Consider the following 19,333-nt stretch of genomic DNA (forward strand, 5'->3'; position numbering starts at 1 on the left):
GAAAAGACATCTTTTGGACATCATGTTGTTTAGTGGGCAGTCTATCTAATGTTGGCCCACCAATAGATTTGAAATATTTTTGTAGTTTTGGCCAGATTACTAGTTTTGAATGAGTGATCTGAAAGGTTTTCAGACCGAAATGAACGGGTCCAGATCGGATCCGGATAGGGTCTGCCGCGGATCTAGTCTGGATCCGCAATCCGGATCTGTTCCGGATCCGTTGCGCTGTGCAAGTGGACTCCGTTCCGGACCTGGTTCTTACCTCCGCGGCAGATCCGTTCCGGATCTGTTTGCTATGTGGGCTAGTAAAGTAGTTCTGGTGAAACTGCCTGTTTACCATTCGAAATTTATAAATGAATGCGCTGCCTACAACAGCTGTGAGTAACCATAGCAACAGGCAGTCAAACGCTCTATTAAAACAAACAGCCTAATACAACAATGAGCGTCTTCGTTATTTCTTTTAACATTTATAGAGAATTTGGCAACGTTGACGACTGGTATGCTGTAGGTCGACTCTCCGATGCTGGACTGGAGAGCCGTCAAATAATGTCGGTGACAGGCCATCGATGCGAGAGCAGTCTGCGGGCTTACTGGTGCAGACAGTACGTTGCTCCAGCTTCGTCTCAGAGACGAAGCTGGAGCAACGTACTGTCTGCATCAAGTGCCCATCATGGGCAGCAGTAACGTTACCCAGCTTTTGTGGATCCTCCTGAGAGCTTTTGTGGATCCTCCTGACTGGCCGACTTTTTCAAATTGCACTATAAATGGAAACGTTGAAATTAATTGTAAATAAAAAAGCTAGCATGTAGACAAATGACCCTCTCTTTGCTCTGATTAATGTATTGCCCTCTATAAGCGCAAATCGCTGGTGCTCAGAACTAATTGGGTTTTTTGTTTTTGTTTGATTAATTGTTTTATGTGTAATAAAAAAAAATAACTATGCCTACCTTTGTGTTTCATGAAAAAAAAATGCATTTTTGAAACTGAAAGGTTCTACAAGCTGAGCGGACTATAAATATCTCAGGTTGCTAAATAAACCGTCAGGCAAGTTATTATTTGTAAAAACTAGATTTAGCCTAATTAAAATATAAACGAATGTTTTAAAAATGTTTTATTTGGCAAGTGACCACAGTGGCGCCTCCAGAAATTTTTCGTAGGGGTGGCCAGATGGGGCCAGTAAAAATCTTGGGGTGGCACACCAAAACTACAGTATAAACCATAATTTCAGAATTGTTTTCTACTGTTGTAATAAACCAGCCTGTAGAAAACTATCAGAAAGACTTAAGGAAACTCCTACTGATATACTTTGGTTTATTGTGTAATATTTAATGTTACTAATGATATTAGTAGGGCCCAACTAATATATATTACATTGTATAATGATATATATTATATGATATATAAGGGTCCTTGCCCCACAGCAAATTTCCAGATACTTACATAATTGTGATGAATTTAATCATTTTTAAGTTATTAGTTTGCAGTGTAAGATTACAGTTAACACATTTAAATATTACATAAATGTATTATGAATTTTTAATACACTTAATGAGTGTATACATCAGCAGCAAAAAGTAATTCTTGAAAAAATCTGCACAGTAATTTTAAAAAATCTAAATATGTTAATAAAACAAATTACTATTAGTTCTCTTTTAAAATTCAATTAGGCAATCATGTCACAATTTTATATTTATATATTAATGTCAAGAATTCAGAAGTGCATAGCCTAAACTACAAATAAATTATATACAATTAAATTATGCTTATTTAAAATGTATTGAGCAGGCTAGGTATAACAAAATATATTGGCTTTTAATAATATTTCAGTGCGCAAACCCATGATTACATGAAAAACAGAGAGCACACAGCGTGTATGCGCATCGCGGGTGCAGAATGATGTGCTCAAAGCAACAAGGAGTCACAGTGTGCAGCAGCACTGCGCTTTATAAGTGTGCATTTAAAAGCTCATGTCACAAATCGAAGAAATGTTGAGCGCACAAATCCAAGTGCGATTTGTTCCTTTGTTTCACAGTTATTGTGCGTTTGATGCCGATTCATAATCCTTGTGATATGTATGTGTGATCTAACAGAACACGGTAGTGAGTCGTTTAAAAACAGCAACAAACTCCAAAAAAATAAAGTAATTTTATGCGAATATACAGACTTTTATTTACAGATCATGCATTTATAATGTCAATATATCATATTGGAGAGAGTTTTACCGTGCATCCAAGAGGCGCGCGTGCTGTTTGAATATGAATGGAGAATGAATGGAGAATGATGACAGCCGCAGAGGAGGGAAAACGAGTTTATACTTTAATGATGTAAATATACTTCTGTTCTGTCCCTCACATTAAGCTATGGAATGACTTCAGATGACTTTGTCACCCAAACTGACGTAAAAAAAGCGGGAGGTGCCGAAAAGCGCGCTGTTTGCATCCCTGCCTGTCCGAACGTGGCAAAAACGCACCTAAAAGCTGCTATAACAGTATACCATTTGGCACTTAAAAAGCACGTCACGACACATAATTCCCCGTCTTCTTTTACTTAAGAATATTTTTGACTTATTTATAAAATGCATAACTGATGCTACAAAAATTAATACTGGCCATTGGGGTGGCCACCCCCTGGTGGCGCCATTGAGTGACCATGGTATAAGCGGTTTAATGCCCTCCGAGGTGTCCATTGTCAGGTTTTAATGGACTTCGGCGGAGGCAACCGTCCTCCGCTGCGCGTCGGCCGGTTCACGCCTCGCCGTCGTCCATTAAAACCTGACAATGGACACCTCGTCGGGCATTAACCCTTACTTAAACATTGTTTTGTTTTTTGTTATAAGTCATAAATGACAAGGAGGCAGCCTCTCGCAATGCAAATCAATGGAGACGGTTGGATTGTTTTTCTCCCCTGGTGGGGGCGTGGCCTATCCTGGGTAGCCCGGATGTTACACTGTGAATATTTAACGTAATTTTTTCAATCTGAATTTGAGCAGTCGAATTTAATCAACTTGAATGTATTTTATCTGAAAATCTGTAAGTTGTTTTTTTTTTATCTGAATTTGTGAGCTTTGAAAACATATTAATCGAAATTCAGGTTTTCGAAATAGAAATCAAGAATTTTCATAGGCCTATTTACATTTTAGAGGTAAATTTGAAACAAATAAATTCAGACACATAGTTTCCAAAGTAAACTAATTTCAAAAGGGTGAATTCAGAGCAAATAAATTCAGACAAATGTTTTTCAAAGTAAAATATTTCAAACCTAAGTATTCAGTGGCTGTTAAATTTTAAATAGTTATGTCTCTTATTTGCTTCATAAAAAACATCTGTCCCTAAATCAATATTTGACGCGATTTGACCCGTATTCTTGAGCAGAAAACTGTTTATTTCTCCATCGCTTAAGCCTAGTTCACACTACGTGATTTTAAGCCCGATTTAAGCCCGATTTGCAAATCGTTGAGTCGCCGACAAGTCAGGGTGTTATTGCGTGCAAATCGCGGGCGATTAGCGGACGATTAACGCTCGCCAATCCGTTAGTGTGAAAGAGCCAACAACGCATCAAAGACAGCTCGCAGACACCTCGCAGACAGGTCACCGAGCTCAGAAAAATATCTAGCATGCTAGATATCTCGAGCCGTCGCGCGACTCAATCTCAGTGATGTCATGAGTACAGCCAATCATAGCAACGCATGGGTTGAGGACACCAGGTAAATCTTACTTTTTCTTTTCTTTTTTGCATTTTTTTTTCTCAGAGCAGATCGTCGAGCAAACAGTGTGCAGCACTAGTTTCTGTCTGACGTCCATATTCGCGTGTTGTGTTCTTCTCTGCAGTTTCGCGTCATTTCTGGTTCGTTTTATTGGGTGGTTTTTCGTGACAAAACATGGTTTCTAGACCAGATAGAATCGTGTTGTTGTCAACTCGTTATTTGTTTGATTATTTTCAGGATTTAGACCGTACTATAGTACTGAAACAGCTCTCATTGAGTCACAAATGATATGCTCTTATCATCCGATCGTGGTTGTATCTCTATGTAGTGCGTTGTTAACTCGTGTAGTGAGTTACCTCCTGTTGTGGATCAATCACGTTGTGTTGTTTGGTGTGAACAGCTAAACAACTTGAACACTCATGATTTCACTGAGAGCAAGTCATGTAATGTGAACTGCACAGTTCAGCCCGACATTTTAAAATCATGTAGTGTGAACTAGGCTACCGCATCTCTAGGTTTCCTTCGGGGGAGTTTTGCCGCTGTGACGATCTGCGTCTGGAGTGCCCGCTTGAGCCTCTGGGGGCACTCCTTCCTACTTTATTGTTTCCTTCATGTTTTACCCTGGACTGATTATGGTTTATTTGTTGCACCTGTTGTAGATTGAGCGTCCCTGATTTAAAGAGCCCCTATCATAGCATTTGAAATGTTCCTATTTTTGTTTTAGGAGTTCCCAAAAACAGTTTAACATGCATGCAAGAATAAAAAAACACTTTATTTGTCTTATAATATGCATTTATTTTTAACTGATTTGCTCACCGACTCCCAAATGATTCGTACAACGACTCATTTTTCCAATCCACTCTTTTGCGTGATGCTAATCGGCGGTGATTGGTCAGACGACAGACCCAGTCAGTTACTGTTTATTAGCATAACGCATAAACATATTGATAAAGCACTGCAGTACTACAAGACACTCTATTCTTTATGACAATTCCAATAACAGCGACAAACATTTCACATATTTAAAAAAAAAAAATTGACATTGGAGACCTAGAAGCTGCGCTGAGCATAACTTACACACACACACGCACACACACATAGTTATTGCGCCTTCCCTCGTCGCGCCCTGACGCTACGAAACCATTCAAAACCCATAAAAGCATTATTATAATATTTTTATTATAAGTATTATTAATAATACTTACAGGTTGTGATTCGGAGGAGGAAGCTGATCCATATACACTGGGTAAGTACGTTACTGAGCCCTCCTTCAGGAACAACCGCTTGTGAATGCACATTTGAATTCATTTATGTTTTTGAACGATTCGTAATTAAAATGATGAGAACACAATCGGGCTAGTTATACTGTTGTGGTATCGTAATATGAACTCTAACTACAGATTCTTCACGTGCTCGTCCCTGGTAAATGAAAACAAAGTGGCTGAAATATCTTTGCATTGTTGAACACAGCGTCTTCTCCACATGATGCTTTGATGAAGTATTTGAATGTGTAGACTTCAAGTTTACACTTCCGTCTGCGCGCGCAGTAACTGGGCGCGGCCAATATGTATCTACTTAACGACAAACCAGCTAATGACTCGTTTCAAAAACAATTCATTTCATAGACTCAGAGTCAACTCTCACTTTTGAAAGACAATAACTTTATATACGGAGCACTTTCAGATATAATTCTTTGCAGGATGTTTTCATTCCCTTAGAGCTATATTCCACACCATATGAACAGTCATTTTCAAAAATCCATGATAGGGTCTCTTTAAGCCTGAGTTTTCCCTTTTTTCGGGGCTCTCTATTGTACACAGCAAAATCCCCAGTGTTAATTCAACACTGCTCAGAGTGTATTTGGTCCCACTCTACAGAGTGTTAAAGTAACACTGAAGCAGTGTTAAAGTTAATGAGATAATTAAGTGACTAATTGGGTGATGATTGAGTATTAGTGATAAACACCTGCCCTGCTGTTAACGAGCAGAATCACTGAAAGAAAGAGAAACACAAGAACTACAACTGACCTCCAGTCACAGCCTTAGGTTAAATCAATTGAAGATACAAAGAAGACATTAAATCTGTGAAGTTCTCAGCAGAGGAGGATTAAACGACTCCACAAACAGCATTACCAGCTTCACTTATTACTAACCAGAATGACTTTATTTCTGTCAGATGTCTATGAACGGAGGTTTAGATGTTGATGTTTTAAAATATTTGGTCACCATTATTGTGATCAGTGTTTCCTTTAGTTGGGCAGTTTGACTCTCAGTATTTTAAGTACAATTTTGGTCTTTGTAACAATGTTTACCAAAACATATTGTTTGTTACATAGCAAACAATAAACAAAGGTGTTCAGCAATAATAGTTTTCATTATAAAACAGTAAATAAAAAATAATGGTTCTCTAATATTATCCCTGACCAAATAAATTTCACCTTTTTTGACAGCTTACTGAACATCAACATTCTGATTTTTTATATGCACTGCAGAGAGTTTGACAGAAAATCATTAAACTTCTTTTTTTTAAAACAAACAGACATCATGAATCAGCATATAAATCTCAACAATGGTGACAGGTGACTCAACAATGGTGAAGAGTAGGGCTGGGCAATATATATCGCACGATATTGTATGCGCATCTAATCAGTAAAGCCGGTTCCTTGATTAGTAGTAAATCACCTTCACCTGCTTTCAGATGGAGCGGCATTTACTACAAAGAGCCGTATAGTAGATCACTGACAAGCTGAGCCAAATCGCGTTAATATCGAGGATGTATCGCCAGCGATATTTAATGCGATATGGCTCAGCTGGTCAGTTAACTACGGCTCGTCGTCACGACAAAATCTCCCGTGTTAAACTAACACACCTGGGAGTGTACATGAGTCCACACTCAAGAGTGTTAAAGTTAATTAGATAATTAAGTGATTAAATGAGTGATGATTGAGCATTATTGAAGACACCTAAAGCAGAATCACAAGGAAAAAAAAATCTAAAATTGTAAGCCACCGTTATGGAGATGAGTGTTTACTTTAGTTGGGCTCTTGACCCTTATATTAAAAATTTTATATTTTAATTTGCTGTTGCATCTGAGTTAAACCTGTCAGATGAACAAAAATAAACAACTATAAAATGATGTTGGTTATATAAAGACTTTCATAATTTAAAATGTATTCTGTTGGTTACTGCATAACTGAGATTCCGCATAAACATCCAGAATGTTAAATTTAATATAATGGATTTCTCAAAAGTTGTTTAAAAAAATCTTTCTTTTAGGCACACACAGACCTCAAGATTCAGTCAATGCTTCTCAACAACGGTGACGAGTAGAATATTCAAGTGGGAAAATAATGAGTTGTGATTGGTGGCAACATGTCACCACGGTTGAGATAGACAGGCTGATTATTGATCTCTGTGTTACTGAATAAAGATGACAGTGATTTGATCAGAATATTTTTTATTAAATATTTTAGGTTATAAGTAAAATACAGATATGCAGCAGAACTACAAAACTGTAGCTAACAAGTTAACCAAATCATCTGAATAAGTTGAATTTTTCAGATCATTGCATGATTATGTCAAAACATAACCAACACTATCAGATCACAGTTGCCTTTGTACATATGACTGTTATAAATCAATATCGACAGGCAAACAAAACTTAAAGTGAAAATATAAGTGTCAAGAGCCCAACTAAAGCAGACACTGATCTCCATAACGGTGGCTTACAATTTGTGATTTTCTCCTTCAGCGATTCTGCTTGTGATCATCAGGTCTCTTCAATAATGCTCAATCATCACTAAATTAATCACTTAATTATCTAAATAACAGTTTAATTTAACACTCATATCGTCAATTTGAAAGCATGTGAAGGTGATTTACTACTAATCAAGGAACCGGCTTTACTGATTAGATGCGCATAACAATATCGTGCGATATATCGCCCAGCCCTAGTGAAGAGTTTTAAACTATGGTGCCTCCCAGAATGCATTGCGGCATAAAGCATTTCACCATTGATGAGATTCATATGTGGATTATTGATGTCTGTGTGTTTGTCCAAAGATTATTTTTCCATTAAAAAATAAAATAAAAATCAGCTTGATGTCTAATATGTACAAAAATAAATGTTGTAAAGAATTAGAACTATTTATAACATTTTGCAGCTTTTTTGTCCTTTATTATGTTGTAAATTATTACATTATCTCTAGGCCATTTTTGATTTTGGCTTTCTTTGCAACAAATTATGTGTTTTGTTTAACACTGTTACAGAGACCATAAAATCACATGAGAAGGCAAGAGTCAAATTGCCCAAATAAAGGAAACACTGTTCACCATAATGGTGATTTTTTTAAATGGTGACTAAACCATCAACATCTAAACATCTGTTAATTCTCAATAAAATCTTCTGTAGAAGTCTGACAGAAATAAAGTCATTCTGGTTAGTAATAAGTGAAGCTGGTAATGCTGTTTGTGGAGTCGTTTAATTGTCCTCTGCTGAGAACTTCACAGATTTAATGTCTTCTTTGTATCTTCAATTGATTTAACCTAAGGCTGTGACTGGAGGTCAGTTGTAGTTTTTGTGTTTCTCTTTCCTTCAGTGATTCTGCTCGTTAACAGCAGGGCAGGTGTTTATCACTAATACTCAATCATCACCCAATTAGTCACTTAATTATCTCATTAACTTTAACACTGCTTCAGTGTTACTTTAACACTCTGTAGAGTGGGACCAAATACACTCTGAGCAGTGTTGAATTAACACTGGGGATTTTGCTGTGTAAGTGTCTGAATGCTTTGAGCGTTTTCCTGGTTTCTTGTTCCGAGTGTTTTAGTTTCACAGTTCCTGGACCCCCTGCCTGTCTCTGGTCTTCCCGTTTGCCTTATCCCTGCATTGTATTATTGCTGATCTGACTGCTTACCTGGTTTTGACCACTGCATGTTTCCCTGTACCCGTCTCTGGATTCTCCTCTTAATAAAGTCTGTGTTTGGATCATAGTCTAGATGGGATGTACCCAAAAAGTGAAAGTGAGGAGCATGTATGGGTACAAGTCGGGAACTGCCCTTTATTACATATTTCAAGGGTGCTGAGTCCAAAAAAAATAAAAAATACAAAAAAGGTACCCAAGCGAAATTTTGAGTTTTTTACCTTTTAATTTGCATATCAAAATGGTTGACAAATTGCCTATCTTGCACAGTCGTTGGATCATTTTCCCTTAGTTTTTTTTTTTGTAAGTAGGCAATCAAGATGAGGAAATTACGTTTCTAGATCGATAGTCAAGGGTCAGAGCAAATATATATTGGAGGCTCACTGCCTTTTTTATGTATATATATTTGCAAAATACCAACTTTTAAGGCGAGACACTAGGTGAATAGGGTAAAATTTTTAAATAATAGATGAAGAGTTCAGATGCAAAAGCCTCTAAGTGCCATTTGAAGTTTTCTTCTAGAATGATCATTTTTATCAAGCTTGTATATTTACGTTCAGTGATTTCACTTAAATGGCAATGATAATTACCTATTAATTGTTATTTAAGTGAAATTACTGAACTTAAATATACAAGTTTGTTAAAAATCATCATTAAAGAAGAAAATTTCAAATGGCATTTAGAGGCTTTTGCATCTGAACTCTTCAGATATCGCTATGAAACTTCCTCAGTTGATTACTTACACAAGTATATAAAAAAAATGTACTATAAATTTTTGAAATTTGTATGTTTAATTATGCAAATTAGGCATTATCTCATTAAATATGTGCATGCATATATTTTCGGTAAATAGATCTGATAAAGCAAGGTGCAATTTTTTTTTTTTCATTTTTTTATGCACAAGATGAAAAAAAAAAGTTTAATTAGGAAGTCAAAATATACTGTCCATTCCCTTAAAGAGTAACTAAACACTAAACTAACTTTTTTTTAGTTAATGATCTGTAAGAATGGATCTTTATTAATACCAGTCATTGATTCGAGTAACTTTTTTGATATTTGTGTATAAAGTTTTTCATTTCTACAATATATGGTGTAAAAACGTTTTAGTCCTGCCCTCTTCAGGTTGAACGGTGGCTACTGCAGTTGAATTTTCCTATTGGATGTTCTGCACTTCGTGACGCATGCAGGTTTCAGCTCACCATGCTCCTGGCACGAGCGGCAGTAAAAACCAGCTTGTTTCGTCAAAACCACTGTAGGGAGTCAGGAGTTGGAATTGCGAGTATTGGAAACAATCAGGATAGAGTGTTTTAGCATCTATTTCGTCCCCTCTATCTCTGCTGGGGTCTGCCCACTTTTTCAGCATTTTTCAAATATTACCAGTGGGTGGAGTCAGGCTCTGACCAGGGGTTTAGTTACCCTTTAAAAAATCGATTTACGCCATATTTTTTTTAAATTAAAATGTCACATAAATCAGGCCAGTAATGATTTATTAACAAATCCCTCTGAAAATATCTTCAGAATACATAAGTGTATAACTGAAAAGTTTGGTGTACATAGGTGCTACATAGGCTGAGATACTGGAGAATGACAAAAAAATAATTTTGGGAAAAAGGCATTTAAAGATTTAAGTAGGGAATTTCTTTTGGGAAAAAAAAAACTTGGTGAAGGGGTTTGAGTACCCGAACGAGGAGCTATGTTGTCCGGGGTTATATGGTAGTAGAGGTCTTCACGGGTCCACTTGGATCCGAAAACCCGAGATCCGACCCAAGTAGGGCTGGGCGATATATCGAACGATATTGAATGCGCATCTAATCAGTAAAGCCGGTTCCTTGATTAGCAGTAAATCACCTTCACCTGCTTTCAGATGGAGCGGCATTCACTATAAAGAGCCGTAGATCACTGACAAGCTGAGCCATATCGCGTTAATATCGAAGACGTATCGATATCGATATTTAATGCGATATGGCTCAGCTGGTCAGTGAACTACGGCTCTTCATCACGACGAAATCTCCAGTGTTAAACTAACACACCTGGGAGTGTATATGAGTCCGCACTCAAGAGTGTTAAAGTTAATTAAATAATTAAGTGATTAAATGAGTGATGATTGAGCATTATTGAAAACACCTAAAGCAGAATCACAAGGAAAAAATCTAAAATTTTAAGCCACCGTTATGGAGATGAGTGTTTGATTTAGTTGGGCTCTTCACCCTTATAATATTAACTTTATATTTTAATTTGCTGTTGCATCTGAGTTATATCTATCAGATGAACAAAAATAAACAATAATAAAATGATTGTGGTCATATAATGACATTTATCGTTAGAAGTTTATCTCATTATATATATAATTTATAATACAATTTATAATAAAATTTATTTATAAAATTTATAACATATAATTTAGTCTGTTGCTTAGTGTATGACTTAGATTCTGACTAAATGTCCAGAATGTTAAAAATAATAGACAGTTTTCTCAAAAGTTGCTTAAAAGAAAAAAAACCTTTCCTTTAGGCACACACAGACCATTGACACACAGACAGTCAATGCTTCTCAACAACGGTGACGAGTAGAATATTCAAGTAGGAAAAGTAAATTACATAGACAATTCAGATCATAATTTATTCAAACCGCAATGCATGATGGGAGCCATTAATGAGTTGTGATGGGTGGCAACAATGATTAATATCGCCACCACAGTTGAGATAGACAGGCTGATTATTGATCTCTGTGTTTCTAAATAAGCATGAAAGTGATTTGATCAGAACTAGAAAAAAAAGTTTGATGACACAAACTTTAAGTTGGCTTGAGAAAGCCGGACCAGAGCGTTTGAAGAATCTTGAAGTTTGAATGAAGTTTTAAAGATGGAATTAGAAAGAAAGAAAGAAAGAAAGAAAGATAGATAGATAGATAGATAGATAGATAGATAGATGTTTTTGGCAAGAAGCTAACATGATTAGCATGTAGTTAAGATGATTAGCATGTTGTTAGCGTGATTAGCATGTTGCTAGCATCATAATAGCATGATTAGCATGTTGCTAGCATCATGCTAACATGTTTTTAGCAAGAAGCTAGCATGATTAGCATGTAGCTAGCATCATGCTAGCATGATTAGCATGTTGTTAGCATCATGCTAGCATGTTTTTAGCAAGAAGCTAGCATGATTAGCATGTAGCTAGCATCATGTTAGCATGATTAGCATGTAGCTAGCATCATGTTAGCATGATTAGCATGTAGCTAACATCATGCTAGCATGATTAGCATGTAGTTAGCATCATAATAACATGATTAACATGTTGCTAGCATCATGCTAGCATGTTTTTAGCAAGAAGCTAGCATGATTAGCATGTAGCTAGCATCATGCTAACATGATTAGCATGTTGCTAACATCATGCTAGCATGTTTTTAGCAAGAAGCTAGCATGATTAGCATGTAGCTAGCATCATGTTAACATGATTAGCATGTTGCTAGCAAGAAGCTAGCATGATTAGCATGTAGCTAGCATCATGCTAACATGATTAGCATGTTGCTAGCAAGAAGCTAGCATGATTAACATGTAGCTCGTATCATAATAACATGATTAGCATGTTGCTAGCATCATGCTAGCATGTTTTTAGCAAGAAGCTAGCATGATTAGCATGTAGCTAGCATCATGCTAGCATGTTTTTAGCAAGAAGCTAGCATGATTAGCATGTAGCTAGCATCATGCTAACATGATTAGCATGTTGCTAGCATCATGCTAGCATGTTTTTAGCAAGAAGCTAGCATGATTAGCATGTAGCTAGCATCATGCTAGCATGATTAGCATGTAGCTAGCATCATGCTAGCATGTTTTTAGCAAGAAGTTAGCATGATTAGCATGTAGCTAGCATCATGCTAGCATGATTAGCATGTTGCTAGCATCATGCTAGCATGATTAGCATGTTGCTAGCAAGAAGCTAGCATGATTAGCATGTAGCTATCATCATGTTAGCATGATTAGCATGTAGCTAGCATCATGCTAGCATGTTTTTAGCAAGAAGCTAGCATGATTAGCATGTAGCTAGCATCATGCTAGCATGATTAGCATGTTGCTAGTATCATGCTAGCATGATTAGCATGTAGCTAGCATCATAATAACATGATTAGCATGTTGCTAGCATCATGCTAGCATGTTTTTAGCAAGAAGCTAACATGATTAGCATGTAGCTAGCATCATGCTATGAGAAAGATCGAATTGTTAGAAAGAAAGAAATAAAGAAAGATGGAATTCTTAGAAAGAAAGAAAGAAAGAAAGAAAGATAGATCCACCTAGAGATAGTCGAGATCACCTCTATGCATGGCTTGGGCTATGGTACCACACTCCTTGAGAGAGGATGGACTCTTCACCACCCTGGAGTTGCCCATGGTGAGAGGCGACGGGTAGGTGTGGGTTTGCTTATAGCTCCCATCTCAGCCGCCATGTGTTGGAGTTTACCCCGGTGAAAAAGAGGGTCGCTTCCCTGCCCCTACAAGTCGGGGATAGGTCTCTCACTGTCGTGTGTGCCTATGGGCCAAACAGCAGTGCAGAATACCCAGCCTTCTTGGGGTCTCTGAGAGGAGTGCTGGAAAGTGCTCCGACTGGGGACTCCATCGTTCTACTGGGGGACTTCAATGCTCACGTGGGCAGCGACAGTGACACCTAGAGGGGCATGATTGGGAGGAACGGCCCCCCTGACCTGAACCCGAGTGGTGTTCAGTTATTGGACTTCTGTGCTAGTCACAGTTTGTCCGTAACGAACACCATGTTCAAGCATAAGGGTGTCCATCAATGCACGTAGCACCAGGACACCCTAGGCCATAGGCCGATGATCGACTTTGTGGTTATTTCATCTGACCAGCGGCCGTATGTCTAGATGACGCGTAATTTCCTGCTATTAAATTTAGATAAAATGGAGGTATTACTTATTGGTCCAAAAAACTACACACAAAGCCTCTTACAATACAACTTTAATATACACGGATGTCCTGTTACTTTATCCGCTACAGTAAAAGACCTGGGTAAAAGACCTTAAAAAATAGTCTCGATAAGTCGAGAAGTTCGCTGAACTTCATACCGTTCCGATCACTCAGCTCAACGTTCGTGGTTTGACTTATCGAGACTATTTCCTAAGATGGCTCCTGTCTGTATACGCGAAGTGAACTGTCTGTATAAAGTATCTTCTTATTATACGGTCTGTACACTTATAAAGTTCTCAATGCTTCATTTTGCATGTATGGACCCTCATTATGTTACTGCGTTAGTGTGGGGCTATTTTGAGCCTTGTTAGTGGTATAAACTAGCGATTTATTTTTACTTGGTCAATGCCCCCATTACTAGCATTATACGCTAAACAGTTTTTAGAGATAAAACTCTTTATTTGGATATCATGAAAACAAATATCAGAGAACGGTCGACTAGGTACCGATGTTTTATTAGACCAAAGGTTCATTGTTTGCCGGAGTTCTCCTTTAAGAACCTTATTCATCGTCTGGAATCGTTTAAAGCCCTTTGAACAGTTTGCACTGAAAGTGTCTTTTGGACCTTGAACCGTTTGGTTCCCATTGTAGTCCATTATATGGAGAAAAATCCTGGAATGTTTTCAACAAAAACCTTAATTTTTCAAATGAAGAAAGAAAGACATGGACATCTTGGATAACATGGGGGTGAGTAAATTATCAGCAAACGTTTTTTTTTTTTTAAAGTGAACTACTCCTTTAAAGTGTTGTGCTGTTTTATAAAGGCACAAAGCCATATCATGGTTTTGATTTTAGTTTGTTGGCAAAATATAGCGCTAGAGACCTTTATGTTAGGGTATACATTTTACATCTCATATGTGTTGGGAAAAGGGAGAAGAGAGAGTTCAGAAAAAGACGGTTTCGAACTCGGGTCGAGAGCATCAGAAGCTTCAAGACCTACGACCTGCGCCACCGTAGCTATTTCGTGACAAGCTTCTTTTGCTAAAAAGACAGGCACTTAGTGCAAATATACGCTCCGTTATCTAAAAAGTAAAAAAAAAAAAAACAATTCTTCCCCTCGCTTGGGCCCCAAGTGCGCATGGCCAACTTGCAATAAATAAATTTGATCAGATCGGCCCTCGTGGCCTCGAAACACAACCGACCCACAGGGGAAACTCCAGACTCTCCCGATTGCCACTCCGCTCCTGGTGCCCAGGGCCCCTTAGATGTCATGGGCCCCTGAGGCAAGAGCCCAGTTGCCCTAGTGGTTAATCCAGCCCTGGTGGTCTGTGAGTGGTGTGTGCATCTGGCTCCTCCTAAACGGGCACCCTTTACTGTTCTGATCTGACAATCTTTGGTGGTTGCCACCGGGTATTAATTAGCCCTAAGAGCATAATAATCCTTTATACACAACAACAATAAAATAGCACAATGACAGGATTGATATGGTATACCCACTTTGTAACAAATAAATAAAAGATCTTTTTCACAAAAGTTATCTTGCTTTAGCTTTTGCCTCCGGCATCGTCCTGTCAGTCATCGCACCTCACTCTAGTCATGTGACTCCTGCAGTGTTGTATAAAGTAGAAGTAGAAGTAGAAAAAAAGTAGAAGTCCTGCCATGTGTTTATTCCAGCCATGAACTGATTGACAGTTGATTAGGGCTGATTTCTGTCTCCTGGCTGAAAAACTGCTAATAAGCAAATCCAGGTGATTGGAACAAAATACTGAGGCGGACTTTTACTTTCTGAACCTGGACTTTACTCTTCTGAAGAGAATAGAAAAGGAGATGAGACAGTCTTAAATGAAATCACCTGAAGATCTCAGCAGAGGAGGATTAAACAACTCCACAAACAGCATTACCAGCTTCACTTATTACTAACCAGACTGACTTTATTTCTGTCAGACTTCTACAGAAGATTTCATTGAGAATTAACAGAGGTTTACTCTGTGTTTCATTTGAAGTCACCATACCATCAGAATCTCTGAAGGAGAAAATCGTAATTGGTTACCATTATAGAGATCAGTGTGTAGAGATCAGAGATCAGTCTTTAGTTGGGCTCTTGAGCCTTACATTAACTTTAGGTTTTGTTTGACTGTTGTATCTGAGTTAAAACAGTCAGATGAACAAAGAAAAAAACATACAAACTAATAGTTTTGGTTATATTGTGACAATCGTCATTTGAATTTATTATTTGTGATTTATTTTGTTGGTTACAGCATAACTGAGATTCTGCATAAATATCCAGAATTTATTAATGTAAAGGATTTCTTAAAAGTTGTAAAAGAAAAAAAAAATATTTAGTAAAGGCACGCACAGACCTCAAGATTCAGTCAATGCTTCTCAACAACGGTGACGAGCAGAATATTCAAGTAGGAAAAGTAATTTACATAGACAATTCAGATAATAATTTATTCATACCGCAATGCATGATGGGAGCCATTAATGAGTTGTGATTGGTGGCAGCAAGGATTATGTGGTCACCACGGTTGAGATTCACAGGCTGGTTATTGATGTCTGTGTTTCTAAATAATTGCATTTGAAAGTAATTTGATCAGAATAACTTATATTACATATTTTGGAATATTAGAAAAATATTGACAATCATATGCTTTATAACCACTAAAATGTTGCTATCAAGTTAAACCAAATTATATGAAAAGTTTCATTTTACAGATCACAGCATGATAATGCCAAAACAACCTACACTATCATATCACAGCTGTCTTTGTTCATTTGACTGTTATAAATCAATGACAGCAATAAAAAAAAGTTTAAAGTGAAAGCAAAAGTGTCAAGAGCCCAACTAAAGCAAACACTGATCTCCATAACGGTGGCTTACAATTTGTGATTTTCTCCTTCAGTGATTCTGCTTGTGATCATCAGGTGTTCTTCAATAATGCTCAATCATCACTAAATTAATCACTTACCTATCTCATTAACTTTAATACTTTTTAGTGTTAATTAACACGTGTATCGTCCATTTGAAAGCAGGTGAAGGTGATTTACTACTAATCAAGGAACCGGCTTCACTGATTAGACGCGCATAACAATATTGTGCTATACATCGCCCAGCCCTAGTCACAGGTTTTGTTTTTTGAAAATAATTTGTCAAAATAATTATTATTTTCAAATACCAGAGTGAATCAGGCTTTTCCATGATGATTATAAAACCATCACCAGGTAATCTTCGTCACCTGATTACGTTGAACTTTTGTTACTGTAAATGTGTTTGACAAACACACTGTCACAGCAGACAGAAGAGATTAAATATATTATAAGAGTAAAGAGCCTGGCTAATGGAAACACTAATCACTGTTATGGTGACTTCAAATGAAACTGAGTTAAACCTCTGTTAATTCTCAATAAGAACTTCTGTAGACGTCTGACAGAAATAAAGGCATTCTGGTTAGTAATAAGTGAAGCTGGTAATGCTGTTTGTGGAGTTGTTTAATCCTCCTCTGCTGAGATCTTCAGATTTAATGTCTTCTCTTCAGGTGATTTCATCTGTGTCGTCTCTTTTTTTATTCTCTTCAGAAGAGTAAAGTCCAGGTTCAGAAAGTAAAAGTCCGCCTCAGTATTTTGTTCCAATCACCTGGATTTGCTTATTAGCAGTTTTTCAGTCAGGAGACAGAAATCAGCCCTAATCAACTGTCAATCCGTTCATGGCTGAAAGTAAGACATGGCAGAATTTCTACTTTCTACTTCTAGTTTATACAACACTGGACTCCTGTGGCTCAACTTACCTCAGTATCTCCAATTTACACTTTATATTCTTCAGTCCAGTGCAGAGCAGCTTCACTCCTGAATCCTGCAGATTATTATTGTTCATGTTCAGCTCTTTCAGATTGGTGTCTGATCCAAGAACTGCAGCCAGAGCTGAACAGCTTTTGTCTGTTAAGTTACAACCATTTAACCTACAATAAAGTCACAACACAGAATTAGATTGAACACATACAATAGATTTTCTACATACTAATATTAATGAAATTTTCCACTTATTTTTTACACAAACAGCATATACAGCAAAGAGGCCGAGTTAAACTAACATTTACCTTTAAAAACTACAATTTCCTCAACAATAGTGTTTTTTTAAACAGTGACAAATTTCCAAGACAAAATGAAGCATGTTCGAAAAAATATTTGTGTAAAGCTGTTATCTATAGGATATTTTCTCTATTTATGTCACCTGATAGAGTTTAGGTTCTTGCCAGTGTTGCCTCTGTCTTTCTTAATTGGGGACACTTAATTTAGGGGTGTGCACAAAAATTGATTCACATTTGTATTGCAATTGGCTTTATGCCCAGCTGCACTACTTCCTGAACTTCAGCCAGCTCCTTAGCCGTTTCTCAATATGCGTACTTGTCTGTACTTGTGTTCTTGTGGACTTGTGAAACGTCATCAGTCGCTGCCGAAGTACTGTTCCAATTCAAAGTTCGCATCTAGCCAAGTCCACTTCAAATCCCCGGATGTGTTCTTGATCCGCCCCGTTTACCGAGGATGCATCGAGAGGTGACTTGTGTGGACTTGAGATAGCCAGGTAACCCAGAATGCACCTTGCACCAACCAACAAGCGTCAATAGGAGAGGAGAAAATCCACGAAATATCAAAATACTACTGTTATTGAGTCATGAAATGTAATTTTAAGAGTGTTTCAGGCGAGAATGTGGTTGTTTAAATCTCAAATCTGTAGTTTATTTATAAAGATAGCGTCTATCTGAAAACTACATCAGATGTTTTCAGACTCTGAGTTCTGACATCCAAGCCTTCAGCGGACACTCAGCGAGATCAACCCCGACTGGAACAGCTTATCCTCGGCTAGTGCTTCTGACGTTTGCCGCCTGCTCTGATCTCTCTATAGTGGATAAACCTTATAATTCGTCTTGTGTATAAGTCTATCTTTGGTCTAATTAAACTATAGTTTGTTCCATGGCAAAAAAAAAATAGTTTTGGAGGTTTCATAACGTTATGGCTATTTAACTTTAACAACATTTTTTTATATGATCTTCATTATATGAGCAATAAAATAAAATGACATAACCCTGTCTCATATATTATATGATAAATGTCAATAAAAATCAATGTTTCATATTTTTTTAAATGAAAACAAAAAAATGCAGTGAAGAGAATCGTGTTGCCTGAACCACATAGCCATTAGGCTAATGTTGTTTTTTTGTTAATGAAAAGAGGCAGAGTGATGTTTTATAACATATTTCGTTTTATTGTTGACGAAAAGATGCAGAGTTGTAGCAAATTTCGTTTTATTGTTGCCTAAAATATAGGCTATATAAAGAGATAACCAGAGTAGCCAGAGCGTACTGAGTGACGCGATCAAGTACGCTCTGTTCCATTTTTTGCAGAAGAACCGGACTTGCGTCCTCGCATCCTCGGGAGTTCGTTCTCCTGAGTCGAACTTGGCAAGTCTGAACTACCAAGGACGCAAGTCCGAAGTCTGCGTACTTGGTATTGAGAAACGCCTACTGTGTAGGACAGTCGATTGGCAGGAGCAGGGTTGGGCACACCTGGTCTGTATCAAGCAGGGTCACCTTTGTGTGCAATTTATATTGTGTTATTTCATTGGAAAGAATAAAGAGTTTCCACAACGGCGATAGATTGAAGAGTGCGTCCGAGTGAAGACTGTGCGCGCACCACAAGAGTATGAAGTACCAGGTTGACTGGTGGTTAAGTACTTCATTTAGCATGAGTGTTTGTTTGATCTGACTACAGCACTTTAAAGCTAAATATGAAAGCTGTTT

The 19,333-nt window shown here is 37.4% G+C and overlaps 1 protein-coding gene across 1 annotated transcript in view; it reads right to left on the bottom strand.

Annotated features, from left to right (window-relative positions):
• LOC120478286 (uncharacterized) overlaps positions 1 to 17,597 on the bottom strand; it is a 220,987-nt gene extending 203,390 nt beyond the window's left edge. Inside the window, exons 1-2 of the mRNA XM_089119819.1 lie at positions 17,593 to 17,597; positions 17,324 to 17,494 (exon numbers count right to left, since the gene is read on the bottom strand). Of these exons, the coding sequence (XP_088975945.1) occupies positions 17,324 to 17,494; positions 17,593 to 17,597 (176 nt within the window). The remainder of the gene's footprint in view (positions 1 to 17,323; positions 17,495 to 17,592) is intronic.
• Between the last annotated feature and the right edge of the window lie 1,736 nt (positions 17,598 to 19,333).

The sequence above is a fragment of the Pimephales promelas genome, chromosome 2, assembly GCF_988280905.1.
Source record: "Pimephales promelas chromosome 2, fPimPro1.hap1.1, whole genome shotgun sequence".
Lineage (NCBI taxonomy): Eukaryota > Metazoa > Chordata > Actinopteri > Cypriniformes > Leuciscidae > Pimephales > Pimephales promelas.